The sequence below is a fragment of the Emys orbicularis genome, chromosome 6, assembly GCF_028017835.1.
Source record: "Emys orbicularis isolate rEmyOrb1 chromosome 6, rEmyOrb1.hap1, whole genome shotgun sequence".
NCBI classification, from domain to species: Eukaryota; Metazoa; Chordata; order Testudines; family Emydidae; genus Emys; species Emys orbicularis.
The window spans coordinates 78,631,392-78,647,562 of NC_088688.1; the positions used below are offsets into that span (position 1 = coordinate 78,631,392).

General features: G+C 39.8%; 1 protein-coding gene across 1 annotated transcript in view; it reads right to left on the reverse strand.

Moving 5' to 3' along the window:
• The window catches only part of ZNF608 (zinc finger protein 608), a 115,590-nt gene that overhangs the window by 53,156 nt on the left and 46,263 nt on the right, over nt 1-16,171 (reverse strand). Inside the window, exon 2 of the mRNA XM_065406742.1 lies at nt 6,639-6,894. Within this exon, the coding sequence (XP_065262814.1) occupies nt 6,639-6,894 (256 nt within the window). The remainder of the gene's footprint in view (nt 1-6,638; nt 6,895-16,171) is intronic.

The following is a 16,171-nucleotide window of genomic DNA, read 5'->3' on the forward strand; positions in this document are numbered from 1 at the left end:
CAAGGACTGTCTTTTTGTTCTGTGTTTGTACAGCACCTGGCACAATGGGATCCTGGTCCAATGCTGTGGCTTTTAGGCGCTACAATAATACATATAATAAATAACAAAATTATCCCTCTCTAACAGATCTTCCAGGCTTTGCCTTTAAACATCAGAACACTCCACATCTATCTCCCACTGAATTAATAATTTTATACTGAAAATTGGGAATAAGCATCACAGTACTGATGAGGAAGAGCAAGGAAAGCTTGGGGTATTCAGTAACTTGGCATTGTGCATCACTGAGAAATGACTGCAGTTAAAGAGACACTGTACTGGGCTATCTTGATTATCACTTCAAAAGTTTTTTCTCTTACTTAATTGGCCTCTCAGAGTTGGTAAGACAACTCCCACCTTTTCATGCTCTCTGTATGTGTATATATATATCTCCTCAATATATGTTCCATTCTATGCATCCGAAGAAGTGGGCTGTAGCCCACGAAAGCTTATGCTCAAATAAATTTGTTAGTCTCTAAGGTGCCACAAATACTCCTGTTCTTTTCACTGTTGACTTAATTGCCCTTCTGGTCTATTGTTCTTACATGGAACACCTAAGCAGGGCCGTCCCTACCCATACGCAAAGTATGCACCTTCATAGGGCACGAGGAAATTTAGGGCACCAAATTTCCTGGTGCCCTACGCAGTTGCGTGCTGCTCCAGCCTCTGCTCTGCCTCTTCCACATGGCCTCTGCCCCAGCCCCGCCTCTTCCCACCCCTGGTCCGCCCCAGCCCTGCCCCCACTCCACCCTTTCCCCAAAGCCCCTGCCCCTGTTCCACGTCTTCCTGCCCCTGCTCCACCCCCACTCCAGCCAGCCCTTCCCTGAGGACTGCAGGAGGCGTCGGGCTCCCTGCACTCACCAGCGGCAGGAAGTAGAGCAACCCTACCCCAGCCTGCTCTGCTCCCCTGGCCGGCGAGGAGCCAGGGGAGCAGAGCAGGCTGGGGGCGGGTCACTCCACTTGGGGGCCAGCCCCTCCCCCACCCCACCCCCAGAGGCCTGGGACCAGCTCCCCCCCTGCATGGGGGCCTGGGGCCCCACACAGCCCCACCCGCGCGGGGGGGCGGGGCTGTGTAGGGCACCAAAATGGCTAGGGACGGCCCTGCACCTAAGATTCCTCTAACAAAGAGATCAGAGAAACAAAAACTTATTTTTCTTTATTGTTTGCATTTGATTACTTGGGCATACGACAGTACTTTCAGTATCGTGAGTTTCACTGTTCCACTGTAGTCAAGTTTCCTCTGTATTTGTGAGTTTTTCACATGTGGGTCTTGCACACAGAAAATAAGAGAAAACAATTTTTGGAAATTGCTAAGGGGATTCAGGGGCAGGTAAACAACTTTTACATTATATATATATTTCAACTGAATAGATTTCAAATTGATTGTGTCCCTTTAAATACGGTTGTAAAACCAAAGCCATGTGGGAACGGAATTCTCAATCTCAGTTCTGTATAGTAACTGTATTTTCAAAACTGTACCTACAATCAAAAGAGTTGGATGGGGAAGTTGGAAAAGCCTTCTATAATAGATTTGGGAATGCCTATGTGTGAATGAAGGTGTTTTCTTTTGTTTTCTTATGTGCTCTTCTGCAAAGTTATGGCAGAACTGGCTGCAGAATAAACATGGAAAAATATTTAGCCCAATTCCCTATTCGCAGACCCCATTTCATCTCTAATAAGAACCAACATAATGAAATAAAAACAAACCTCAGATTCCTAGGGTTTAAATTTGAGAACAAATCTCAATTATAAAGAGAGCATGCCAACGCTGACAACAGAACTCTTTTCAAAAATACAATTCATTTCTCCATTATTTATTATATAATGACCAAAACAAATTGTACCCAAATTCCACAAAGAGGAAGACTGTCAATCCAGCAATGTGAGAACTTGAACACCACATGTCGACAGCTTGTTCTGTACACAAAGGCAGCAAGGTGACTGATGGTTGTTTCCTGATCCATTTTCAGGCAAACAAGTAATCATCAGTATAAGTACTTCTCACAGCAAAGGGCTGACTCCACTACTAGATGCAGGACCAAAAGCAGGACATAACCCAGGGCAACTGACTGTGAGAAACAAAATAATAAAAACAACCTCTAAGCAGTTTAGAAAGTTGGTAAGTGGTTTTCCCTTTCTCTAGATGATTTTTATTTCCTCCAAGCAGTATGAACCAAGAAGCCCACTGCCTTTTTGCACTCTTTAGAAGCATTTTAACAGAAGTCAATTAAAGCTTTCAAGGTTAACCTTATTTCCAAATTTAAAAATACGCCCTCTTAACAGTTGTTTCCAAGAGAAAATGTCCAATGTTAGATACAAACAAAACAAAACCACATTGCTGTTTATCAGTGATTCTTAATGTTCCTATAATTGTAGTTTATAGTATTATAGTATCAAATATCCACATCAGCGGCCAAGTTTCAGGTTGACTTGCCTATAAATTATTCCTCATACCACTACTAGAAAGTAGCCCCACCAGTTCCTCCTCTTTTCTTTTTCCTCCACAACAATTAAAAACACATTGAAAACATTCCAAGTCCCAGCCAAACAATGAGATTATGCAGATGGGAACAGTAAATGCCTACAGTACACATGTGTGCAAACTGAACACCCTTAGACCACTTAAGAAATACCCATATGATAATCATCATTTGGTAAAAATTATATTTGGTGAAATCACAGCCACATTTAGTTACAAAGCCCCATTATAAAATGTGACAGATTTCAATTGTCTGCTTCCCACATCCTAAAATTGAAACAGTCAGAGGAAAAAAATGTCTTATGTATGAAATCTTCTTATCAGACTGACTGGATTGATTGGCCTGGGATAAATTAAAAATAGGATAATAACTCTCTCTTTGTATCAGCCACAATATTGCTTGAAATCCGATGTGGTTTTTTGCTTTGGACTGGCTACCCTAAAAACTAGACTAATAAAACCACAGCCGTCTTATGACCTAGACAAAGAACAAATGCAGTAGTACATGCAGAATGTGACATTTTGTGTAATGATCCTAAAAGGGAACCAGTTATTTCAAATATTAGCCATCTTCAAAATATTAATTCCGAAGTATACTTCCCCTTGTCTAGAAAAGTATGTATTAGACTTAGCAAAGAACTCCAAATAAAATATCAACTCATCTCCTTTACCAACTGTAACTGTTCTCATTATAGCTGTAACCGCCACATCCTCTCTGTATTTGCATTCCCACAGCTAGTGTTTGAAAGCTCCTCAGCGAGCACATTTGGTTCATAGTTCCCACATGCAGAAGGATGTAGGATGTGCAGACATCCTACAAGCACATGCTGATCATTAAACAACTCATTTTACCAAATGGCTAGATCACACACAAAATTATTCAAATTTCTCATAATTTCTGACCTTTGCCAAGTTCTTACATCTTAGTCTGTTACAACTCTTTCATCGTGCCCTGAAAAAGCCACATTGTAGGTTTTTATTTTTTGTAATGGGCTTTGAAGCAAAGGGGAAAGAAAGATGAAAAAACATAAGAGGCCAGGGCGACAAAAGAAACCCAAAATTCAACTGTGCATTATAAACAATGGACCAGAGTCTGATCTCAGTTATACTGGTGAAAATTCAGAATAACTTCATTGACTTCAGTGGAGTTCCTCTAGATTTAAAGCAGTAGTGCAAAAGGTCAGGCTTTGACCTAATTAAAAGTCAAAATCATAACTAGAGAAAATAGATACCTGATAATAAATCCAACGTTAAAATTAAATAAAAGGCCCATGTGCACCCTGCATTCATAAAAGGATTATGACAAATTTCAGCACACATGGAGTCATGCAAACTATAATATAGACCTTCTATGAAAATGTGAAATTTGAGCAAATTTGAAAACGGCTAAATACATGCGTGCACCTGTGCTCCAAATGTCAAAACTAAAATATAAAGGAAAGTTAATCATCTGTAGGCAATTTTTCATAATACACTGTTGTGCTGGTACACTGTTTTGGGAAAGGGTAAGAGAATAACCAAACATCCAGATATAGTAATCATATATTCCATTAAGCAGGGTCTGATTTTCTTTTCTTTTTTTTTTCCCTAGAGCAAACCATACAAATTATCTTACTCCTTTCACGCAATTTAGGCTCAAGCTACACTACCATTGTTGAGTTGCTAGTATTATATAGGGCATAACATTATTATTAATTATCATTATTCTAGCAGTATCCACAATCTGTTAGGCACTAACATGAAGATACAGCCTCTGCCCTGGAGAATTTACATGTAAGAGCCTGATTCTCTACTTCCTTGCACTGCATGTAGTCATTTACCCCTGCAACCCTACCACATAATATCCGTAAACCCATATTAAGATTCATAGGCATTCAAAACTATTTCACAATTTCATTGCTTCCTCAATTGTTTTAGAAGAGTGTTTTATGCAGGATGAAGAGAGGTTAATGATATTTGGGCATTAATTTTTAATAAACAACAAGTGCTTTAAACTGGTAGAGCACTGAGAGAATGCAGATGGAATGTCATCCTTGCAAGTGTGCTTGAACTTTATAAAATACCATATTTCTGGCCCTAGACCTTTAACAAGGAGGGCTTCTTAAAGTCAGTGGGGGTCAGAAGTTTAGTTTATTCAGCAAGAATAACACTATTAAGAGCTACTGCTCTTTCATGTCACCACAGTTAACACCCACACATTTCAACACTGGTTAATGCAGACCAGTAAAGGGAAGATTGGAGCTGCTAAGGACAGCCATCTCTGCTGGAATATTCTAAAACAGAATTTATACTGTGCTTTACAAACAATCTAAAAGGATCAATCTGCCTTATGAATCTGTTGTAGACATACACAGAGAGAAAGATGGATGGATGAGAGCATATAAAAGCAGGTAAATCTGACTCGCTATATTGATTTTTCAGAGGACACTGTAGAGCACTTTAGTGAGGTCTTATATATCATTGCAAAGGACCAAATGCCATTGTGCATATATCTCAAGGATGTCAGGATATATTCTCAACTGACGCACTGTTGTATTCTTTCATTATGTACTTTTATAAATAATCTGGTTTTCATTGCAGAGGAAGTTAAACCACTACAGACTGAATACACCTCAAAACAAACAGGAGACAATACTCACAATAGGATCTTTTAGTAGCTTTTAGCCATAATTTGGGAAATACCTTATTATTAGTTATTATATCAAAACTTGCAATGGTTTGAAGTACACATACAGTATTTCTATACAGAAGCTTCCCGACTTACGCAAGCATTCCGTTCCAGAACGCCTTGCGCAAGTCAAATTTTGTGTAAGTCGGGAACATATCTCCGACAATTACCGCCCCCCCCCCAAAAAAAAGCTTACAGAACTTTTTCCATAAGTCGGGTTTGCGTAACCCAGGGAGCGTCTGTAATTAACAACAGGAAGCTCAAATTTTAATAATGAGCTTTTAGAAATCAAAATGGAAAAATCTGCATATCGCAGCATAATCCTCTCTCTATTTACTTTATTCTAAATCACCAGCCAATCAACATCTCATATTCCCCAAAGCTCTACAGCACTCCTATATGACCAAGTGCCATCTAAGGATATTGGAGAAATCAGACTGGGTTAGCTAGCACTTCTGCAACCAATGGAACATTCCTTTTAAAACAAAAATATTTTCTCCTTAAAACATGTTTCAAACAAGCAAAATGCAAATAATTGATAACATAACATAGGAATAATTTTAATACAGGTCTTTGGAATAGCTTTTATTATATAAACATGCAGTATTGATCAAGGTGCCTGGGTGCCAGAATTGCTCCGTTTTATAGTTTTCACTTGTACCACTCATAGGAGCACACTCATAATATACATACCCCTCAAGAAAGACACATAATAAAACTCTATTTTGCTAATGATTTCTTAATATTATGATTAACTACATCATTAATTGAATATTCAGTCTTATACAAAGTCAGTTAACACAACTGGGGAGGGATAGCTCACTGGTTTGAGCATTGGCCTGCTAAACCCAGGGTTGTGAGTTCAATCCTTGAGGGGGCCACTTAGGGATCTGGGGCAAAATCAGTACTTGGTCCTGCTAGTGAAGGCAGGGGGCTGGACTTGATGACCTTTCAAGGTCCCTTCCAGTTCTAGGAGATGGGATATCTCCACTAATTTATTTTATTTTTTTTTTAACACTTTAACAATAATGTTTTTAAGGATATGAACAGGCTCAGGGCATGGCTACACTGGAAACTTCAAAGCGCTGTCGCGGGAACACTCCCGCAGCAGCGTTTTGAAGTGCGAGTGTGGTCGTGCACATGGTAATCCACCTCCACAAGGGGATTAGCTCCCAGCGCTCAGAGCCTGTTTACACTAGTGCCTTTAAAGCGCTCAGACTTGCTGCGCTCGGGAGGATGATTTTTCACCCCCCTGAGCCAGCAAGTTAGAGCGCTATAAAATGTAAGTCTAGACAAGCCCTCAGTAACATTTATAAAACTGTGACAGACACTGCAGGTGATGGGAGTTGAATAGTCTTGAACCACCTCAGACAGGTACCACAGGGTAAGTCCCCTAATATACCTATCTAATATACAAGCCTAATGAAAAAAACAAAACAAACAAACACAATTTACCTTCTTCGGTTTCATGCCACACAATCCCTTCCAAGTTCACACTGGTCCCAGGCTCACAGGGTCCAAGGCATTCGGGTTCTGTTACTACTCCAACCTCGCAAGTATTTACACCCACTGAACGAGTCCGTACCAAAAGCTGTTCAACTGGTGCAGCAATATTGGATGAAGAGGAGGAAAAGTAGGAAGGCAGAATCTGAGGCGTGATACTGCTGGAAATCGGAGGTGGAGGTGCAGGCACTGTAAACAGGGGGTCAACCTGAAAACAACAGACAAACTTACTATAATGGTGCTGAGAGATTTTTTTTTTTTTTAAACCAGTTTGCTTAGAATTGTATCAACTTTAGAGTACATAGGTATTTAGTATATCATAGGATGATTTCAGTCTTGCACTCTCCATTTTTTTTTACACGGATCCCACATGCTGCATATGAAAAAATTATAGAAAATCTGTCTTGCTAAACAAGACAAAACACTAAAGTTCTAAAAGAATATTCCCTGCAGCCTTAGACTACTAGAATGAAATAAAAAAAGAATTAAAGCCACTGTTTTTCTTGCCTCTGGCAGAAGACTGATTTGTGGATGGAAATTAGTTTTGCAAAATGGGAACAGCATTTTTCTTCCTTAAGAAAAACATTTATGAAGACAGTACAAAGACATAGAAATGCCATGTTCTTCTGTACACCATACAGCACTGATGTACATTGAACAACTCAAATGCCCTATGCCATGAAACATGATCTCTTGTCATTCAAGCTTTTAAAACACATTAGGCTCATCCAGCTGATAACACTCGGACACAATTCTATCTACTATCTACGCACTTACAATGTCAGAGATTATGACTTTTTAAACAATCACAACTATCCCGCTAATTTATAAGGCTTATCAACACATACATTTTAGAAGAATAAAATTAGTTAGACAGTTACGCTATATGCGGATTTAAAAACAGCACCACATTTTTGCAGTTAATTATACCTGTGCAACAGGAGATTTTTCTGCATGTGGGGCTTGATCCTGCAAGGTGCTGAGCATTTTGGTCTAACCTAGCAAAGTCCTTAGTCATGTGATAGGAATTTGTTTTAGTTTTCCATTCTGCATGCTCAGTCATATATTCACCCTTAAGCATTTCAGAAGCTCAGTACTTTACTATGGACATAATGTTCTCTTCGTCACATAAAAACGGAAATAAAAGAGGAGGAAATGAGCTCCCAGTTAAACAGCTGAACCAGGCATCCTGTCAGCTTTTTGTTTATGTCAATTAAACAATCCTGTATACAGTTGTACATTAAAAGGATAAACTAATGTTCATTTGGTACATCTGAGCCAAGACTCAGCCAAGAAACACTTCACCCATTTGAATGTTAAAAGTTTCTGCTTTCAAACCTGTAATAAAATTTCTTTACCTCTATGTTCCTTTACTGTTCTGCATCCCTGATAATAAAGGCATTTAGAAGTTACATCCCTATATGTTTTGATTTATGTTTTATGTAAATGCAGCTTAAAGCAGATCAAAGTTAACATTGATGGTTACTCTTTTAAAGCCAAGTTGACAAATGTACAGAGAGGGAGGGAGATTACAGAGCACATGCTAATATCTATATTCTTTATATCCCAGAATTTTCATGATGAGAAAAATCTAATGAAAATATGAAATGACAAAAAACTTCTCAAAATTGTAATTTGTTCCACTCTAACAACAAAGACAGCCAATTTCTCGTTTAAGCACCATTCATACAATTGAAAATTGACACTCTCTAGCTATGCACACAACTCTGAATATATATGTAAGGACTGAAATTATTTCCTTAAAAATCACTTATTCTTCATCTTAATTGTTCATAAACAAATAGGAAGGAAATTATGATTGCAAGGGCACGAACAAGATGAAATGTAAAGATAACTGGTTGGATTCTCATCTCAGTTACACTGGGGTAAGTGATGTAATTGAGATCAGATTCTTGTCCAACATACTTATGACATTAGGACTAACAGCATTTCTGAGCTAAAAATAATGGACCAAACTTCCAAAAAGCACAGTCTAAATTTTTACCCACAATTCTGCATGAATAAATTTTTTGCATGTAATTGCATTTCTCAACATGTGTTAGTTATGTATATGTAAAATGCATTTGCAGGTACAAGCAGGATATGTAATGGTCTGACCTACATGCACAAAAGCAATTTGCACACACTTTTTTTTTTTTTTTTTTTTTTAATATTATACACTATTTAGTTTCTTGCAGTAATGGTTTAAAAATTAATTTTGTTTCATACAAGATAACACTACACATGGAGAAAAAAAAATCAAAGAATGCAAATATTACAGCAATTTGTAAAACTGAAGGCCTGATTCTCCATTTCATTACGCCATGTTTACACCAGGGTGAGTCTACTGACTTGGATGGAGTTATTGTGGCATAAAAATGATGTGATACAGTACAGAATCAGAGCCTAGCATCCTTACACTTATCTTTCTGCCATCAAAGTTGCAGAGGTAGGCAATAATAAAAGAAAGCTTTGCAGCATGGTCTGAAGCAGGCAGCTGAAATACCAGCTGACTCCCCAACAGCTGATCATTGCAAGATTTCCCTGAACTAAATATGAAATAAAAGAATACCTATGTATGAACAGCATTCAAAAGACACTGATTCTGTGCTACACAGATCCTGACAGTAGCTTGCCAGCAGAGAATTCCCTGGTGGTGGGGAACTACTAGCTGAGATAGAGCACATGGAACTGGCTCCTGTCATGGCAACCCTTGCCATCCGAGTGTAGCTCTGCATGGTAAATCTCCACTCCTAGTATAAGATGCCTTAGGGATCATATTCCATTGACATAAAGTAGAGGAGCTCCTAAGATGCTCTAACTCACGCTGGCACAGAACCAGGAAGTCATAACTGGCACAGACAAGCCTCTACTTATTTCCCTCCTAAGCTGTGTGCTGCAGAGGAGAATTTGAGCCCTGTGCCTTTATAAAATTGAAAAAATGCTAAATGAATTGCCATACTGATGATTTGCAGCTGGGAAAATTCCTGTGTCATAGATGACATCATTCTTCTATAGGATGTACTCATCACAAAGAGAGGAGAAACACTAAATATTTGCTTCTGCAGAGCTAGAAAAAAAAGGACATATTTTAAATGGACAAAGACAATATGGCAGACTTTGTAATACTTTGGAAATGGGAAAAACAAATAATTGAAAGGGGGAAAAGTGCATATTTGATACTGTACCCCTTTAGCTATTGTTATAAATAGTTTTATTCAGTTCTAGTTTCTCTCCACTTACTAATAAATATTTAGATTTTATTGTTACAAATACAATACAGCCATAAGGAACCAGGAGGGGGGAAAAGCTGCAATGTGAATATTACAGTAAAAGGGAAAAGATTGCTCTGTGGAATTAATATACAAAAAAATCATTAGTAGAGAGAAAGATTTTACTGTCCTTCTGAGTTTGTGCCTGAAGTGAACATTTCCTCACTCATAATAAAAGTTGTGTGTAGCTTCAATAGTGCTCCAGTTTCCAATATTTTAAAATTATTTTAAAAGATTGCTTGATAATCATAAAGTGATAGTTCTCAGTGATCATTGTGGTGTCACAAGGGTTTTTTTATGAATGCTCAAAAGGGAACTGATGTAATCTATTAGAGTTAAAAAGAGAGAGGCAGGAAGGCCGCCATCTTCAGTGGAAAAAAGGCACATAAGTTTAACATCTGGTGGTGGCAGTCTGTCAACCTGAGGAAAGTTAATGTCAAGAACAGACGCTCTGCCGTTTCTCATTGTTATTTTTGCATGATTATTCCCAGGTGCTGGTACATGCTGAGCAGTAGCCTTGCTATTTATCACACAAGAGATTCCAAGGGGCGGGGGGAGTTGAAACACAGGAAGGTTATTTACACAGATCGTAGCTCTTAATGTAAATAATCAAAGGGCTTAAAAAAAAAAATCTACAGAAATATTGAAGCAATATTTTCTACATTCACCTTATTTCAAGGGCTTTTGAGAGCTGATTAATAATGAAGGCTACAAAACTGGAGTGTTGTTTGTGGCAGCTTTCCATTGCAGAAAGTTTGATTGTATCAAGCAGTGGTGATTCTCAGGACTAGAAAGCTGACTGCAAATGAAGAATGTCTGCCAATGAAGGGATAGTAAGTGCTCCAGTGAGCACATCTCCATCTGAAGATGACAAAAAGATGGCTGCACTATGGATGCATTGGTGACTGTATTTGGGTGGGAGAGTTTTAAGAGAGAAGAAATGTCATCTTAAGTGGAAACATGTGAGGATCTTAATGTATGCAGATTTCCTTCAATTTCTCATTAGTTTTATTTTAGATACTGAAATTAAGCTCTGTGCATGACAGCCAGTCTTTCTGATGCAGTCACTAATCTCTAAAAGTACAGTCTTGGAACTTCAAAATCCTGCCTCTCCTACAGGTGGGTTTCCTGCCCTGCAGGGTGGATTCCATTGAACAACACTGAGTTCCTGTAAAAAAAGATAAGGCCTTCTGTCCTGTAGGAAGGAAGCATGTCTCCAAGGGCCTCACTACACCTGTGGAAAACCCATGCTGATGAAAAACATGATAAGGCCTTCTGTCCTGTAGGAAGGAAGCATGTCTCCAAGGGCCTCACTACACCTGTGGAAAACCCATGCTGTACTGTACACAAACCTATGGATCCTGGGGTTGTGGTGACTGAAAAGTGATTTAGAATTTTGTTCTAATAAAAACGTTCTGACCTTTTCAGAGACTGTAAATAGATTACTTTAAATTATTAAATATGTCTTTGCTGTTACCTGGATATTTAGTTTATTTATTTAAACGTATTAAATATTTTTTTAAAGTATCTTGCTGAAACTCTAGATGTTCTTGACACAAATTGCAAAAGCACAATAAATTATTAGCAGCCATAAAATAGCCAACAAACCTTCAACTATCAGCCCTGGTCCAGCAAAACACATAAGCAGGTTCATACTATAAGTATTTAAATAGTCTCACTGAAGTCATGACAACCGTCTTGCTGAATTAGGATCCACAGATCATGGTCCCCCCCCCCCCCCCTTTTGAAAAAAGCTGAGTGAATAGATGTCCCTTGGAGAATGCTCTGAAGATCAACAGAACTGAACTATTTCGGACCAAGGTAGAGAAGCAGGTTCCAAGCTGAAAGCCCTTTACGGAGAACACTCTGCCACCAAACCTCCTCTTCTAAATCATAATGAATCTAGCTTGAGCACTTCTAGTGATAACTGCGGCAGCATGGCGGGGGGAAAGAGACAATTTTTTCAGGCAGGAAAGGTTCCAAGACATTTTATGGGTCATTTTATGGCATGCCTGGAAATGAAAGCATCACCCTTCCCAAAACACACCCTTCATTTAAAAAAAAAAAAAAAAGGCCCGTAAGGAGGACTGCAATGTACAAGAAAATGCCAACTATTAATACTGGCAGCGGCATTCACCTTTTTTTATGGATTTATGAGCTCACGTTTAATGAAACCACTGCTTCTCAAGTAGGGCTGGGGGAGCTCGAAAAATCTGTCCTTCAAGCAAGTCCTCCTTTTCTCCAAGTGGCTTTCCAAGATTCCAAGGCCAAGCAGAGATTAACTTGGTTTTACTTTAAAGTATGCCTGTCCTCCCTCAACGGAGCCCTGAAACAACAATGGCCCCAGAAGGCCTGATTCTAATCCCATTTACGGCGTGTAAATCAGGAACTATTCTATTGAAATTAATGGAATTAAATTATGGGAAAACAAGTGTGAGAGGAGAAACTGACCGAGAATTTATAGATACAGATCTAAAAACCATTGCTCTCCTTATTCTCCCACTTCTTCACAGAAGAATAATCTCAGGCTCATCTGAAAAATCTCAATTTAATTTCAGTTCACATATCTCATACTTAAATAACTATCAGCCTTGTAACTCTCAATAATCCACCCAAACTAACTGGTCTGACACAATAGCTCAACAGAATTGGGTACCAAATAACCAAATGTAAAGTGCAGCTGCTTTTTCAATCATTTTGAAAGCTTTGGTCACTACTCAACTGCAGTGCTATCTAAAGACAATATAAAACAAACCAATATTCTTCTCAACATTGAGAAAAATGTCAGTGCAGCATGAAATATGAAATACTTAGGATGGAAGAATCCCATGCACTGCTACAGACTAGGGACCGAGCGGCTAGGCAGCAGTTCTGCAGAAAAGGACCTAGGGGTTACAGTGGACCAGAAGCTGGATATGAGTCAACAGTGTGCCCTTGTTGCCAAGAAGGCTAATGGTATTTTGGGCTGTATAAGTAGGAGCATTGCCAGCAGATCTAGGGACGTGAGCATTCCCCTCTATTCGGCACTGGTGAGACCTCATCTGCAGTTTTGGGCCCCACACTATATGAAGGATGTGGAAAATTGGAAAGAGTCCAGCGGAGGGCAACAAAAATGATTAGGGAGCTGGAGTGCATGGTTTATGAGGAGAGGCTGAGGGAACTGGGATTATTTAGTCTGCAGAAGAGAAGAATGAGGGGGGATTTGATAGCTGCTTTCAGTTACCTGAAAGGGGGTTCCAAAGAGGATGGATCTAGACCAGGGGTCAGCAACCTTTCAGAAGTGGTGTGCCAAGTCTTCATTTATTCACTCTAATTTAAGGTTTTGCGTGCCAATAATACATTTTAACCTTTTTAGAAGGTCTCTTTCTATAAGTCTATAATATAACTAAACTATTGTTGTATGTAAAGTAAATAAGGTTTTTAAAATGTTTAAGAAACTTCATTTAAAATTAAATTAAAATGCAGAGCTCCCCGGCCTGGTGGCCAAGGCCCAGGCAGTGTGAGTGCCACTGAAAATCAGTTCGCGTGCCGCCTTCGTGCCATAGGTTGCCTACCCCTGATCTAGACTGTTATCAGTGGTACCAGATGACAAAACAAGGAGTAATGGTATCAAGTTGCAGTGGGGAGGTTTAGGTTGGATATTAGGAAAAACCTTTTCACTAGGAGGGTGGTGAAACACTGGAATGGCTTACCTAGGGAGGTGGTGGAATCTCCTTCCTTAGAGGTTTTTAAGGTCAGGCTTAACAAAGCCCTGGCTGGGATGATTTAGTTGGGGATTAGGTCCTGCTTTGAGCCGGGGGTTGGATTAGATGACCTCCTGAGGTCCCTTCCAACCCTGATATTCTATGATTCTATGTATGGGAAATATAAAGAAATCTTTTGTAAGCAACATATGCTGCTTAAAATCCTCAGTGCTGTACAAGTTTGATATTGTACAAAAAGGGTCAATTTCCCCTATCTTAAAGATTTACTGTAACAGTCCAACAGCTGGGTTATAGTTCCTCCCAGGTGGCAAATAGATACAATACACAAAAGTATTTTGATGATAACATATCCTCATATACATATAAGGCTCTAACTGTCTCTCAGATTTGAGATGAACACTTCAAAAGTTGTTCCATAGAAACTGGACTGAAACCACAGGAAACCAACTATGTTAATGATAATTCACAACACTAACTAAAACCTTTCAATAAATTCTAATGCAGAAATGAACTTGAATAATAGATGCTAATCTACAACACTGCAAGACCTGTAGAGAAGATCTTGGGGGTGGGGGGTGGGGGGGGGGAGAGATGAAGAAAGAAAAGAAAAATTAACAGGCAATGGTAAAAAAATCCTCTTCTTTCTTTGATCTTCTATACAAGTCCAGATGCTTGGGCTTCCCAAAGCAGCTCACTCCTTTTTAGGATGGGACAGATTAGCATTTGACAGCTGCCTGCAATATTCTGCTGCCAAAGACTGCATCTGCAGAAGCCTGTTTGTCAACTCCAATGTTTGGCAGAGGCATGGGATGATGGCCAGATGGCCACCTTGCCAATTTCTAATAAAGATACTTCTCCTGTCCCAACCAAAGAAAATCCCGTTGATTGGGATGAGTATCTCTTAAAAGTCTCTGTCACAAGCTTTCTCCACGGTAACATAAGCTTTCCTGATCCACTTCAAAATAGTCACCTCAGGCTGCCTGACTCTTCTTTAGACCTTAGTACAAAATAAACAGTCTCTGAAACTCCCTAAATCTAAGGGTATGTCTTCACTACCAACGTTAAAGCACTGCCGCAGCAGCGCTTTAACATGGCTACGTAGTCACGGCACCAGCGCTGGGAGAGCCATAAAAAAAAAAAATCCACCCCCACCAGGGGACTGGCTCCCAGCACCAGTGCACTGTCTACACTGCCACTTTACAGCGCTGAAACTTGCATCGCTCGGAGGGTGTGTGTGTGTTTTTTCACACCCCTGAGCGAGAAAGTTTCAGCGCTGTGAAGTGCCAGTGTAGACAAGCCCTCTGTAGATTCACAGCACTCTAGAGACAGCAAGACAATGAGTCTACCTTTCTTTTTACTGTTTGGGTTTGGGTGTATAAAATAAACTCCCGTTTCATATGGAAGTCTGATGATATCTTGAGTCTGAATTATGGAGAGTTCTAAGCACAAGCTTGTCCCAGTGAAGGATCAGTTATGGTTCTTTGCCAGAAGGTGCCTGGAGTTCTGTAATCACTCCAGATAAGCATTCCACAACAAGGAAAATAAATGTACATAGATATTTTCCTCAGAAGTCTGAAGGAGGAGCCTTCAGGATGCTAATCGCCAAGTTCAAGTGCCATTCAGGGACCAGGCAATGCACTACTAGATTCAGTTTATGGAAAGTCTTCAGAAAGCTGGAATAAATCAGGGTCCCTGCCTATGGAAATGCTGCTGTCCAGCCACTGAAAGCTGCTACTGCTGATGATTGAACCTTGAAGCAGCTGGTACTTAACTCCATGTCCAGCCTAGCTTGTAAAAACTCCAGATCTCTGGTACTGTGACATGGAGTGAATACGTCCTTGCTCTGTCACATTACCAAGATAAGGTTTTCCAATCTCAGGTACATATGTGAAGATGATGGCACCATGATAGTAATAACCTTACCTGATAAGCTTGTCTTCTTCAGGTTTTCACTCTCAATATCCAGGGTTACAGAGCAAATCACCAGAGATCTTCAAGGCAAATAGGCCGTTGGCACACTAGTTCTCTTACTGGAAGTCAAATCCAGCTAGTCACTGACATGATTGCTGTATCCTGGGACATAGGTCTCTTCAGCCAGTACAGAGCCAGTGAAGATGCTCTATGACTCAGTAATCTCTCATAGATTCATAGACTTTAAGGCCATAAGGAACCATTATGATCATCTAGTGACCTCCTGAATATTGCAGGCCACAGAACCTCACCCACCCACTCCTATAATAGACCCCCTAACCTCTGGCTGAGTTACTGAAGTCCTCAAATCATGATTTAAAAAGACTTCAAGTTACAGAAAATCCACAATTTACACTAGTTTAAACCTACAATGACCTGCGCCCCGTGCCACAGAGGAAGGCGATCCTCCCCGCCCTCACATCCACCCCACCCCGGGTGTCTGCCAATCTGATCCAGGGGGAAATTCCTTTCCAACCCCAAATATGGCTATCAGTTAGACCCTGAGCATGTGGGCAAGACCCACCAGCCAGACACCTGG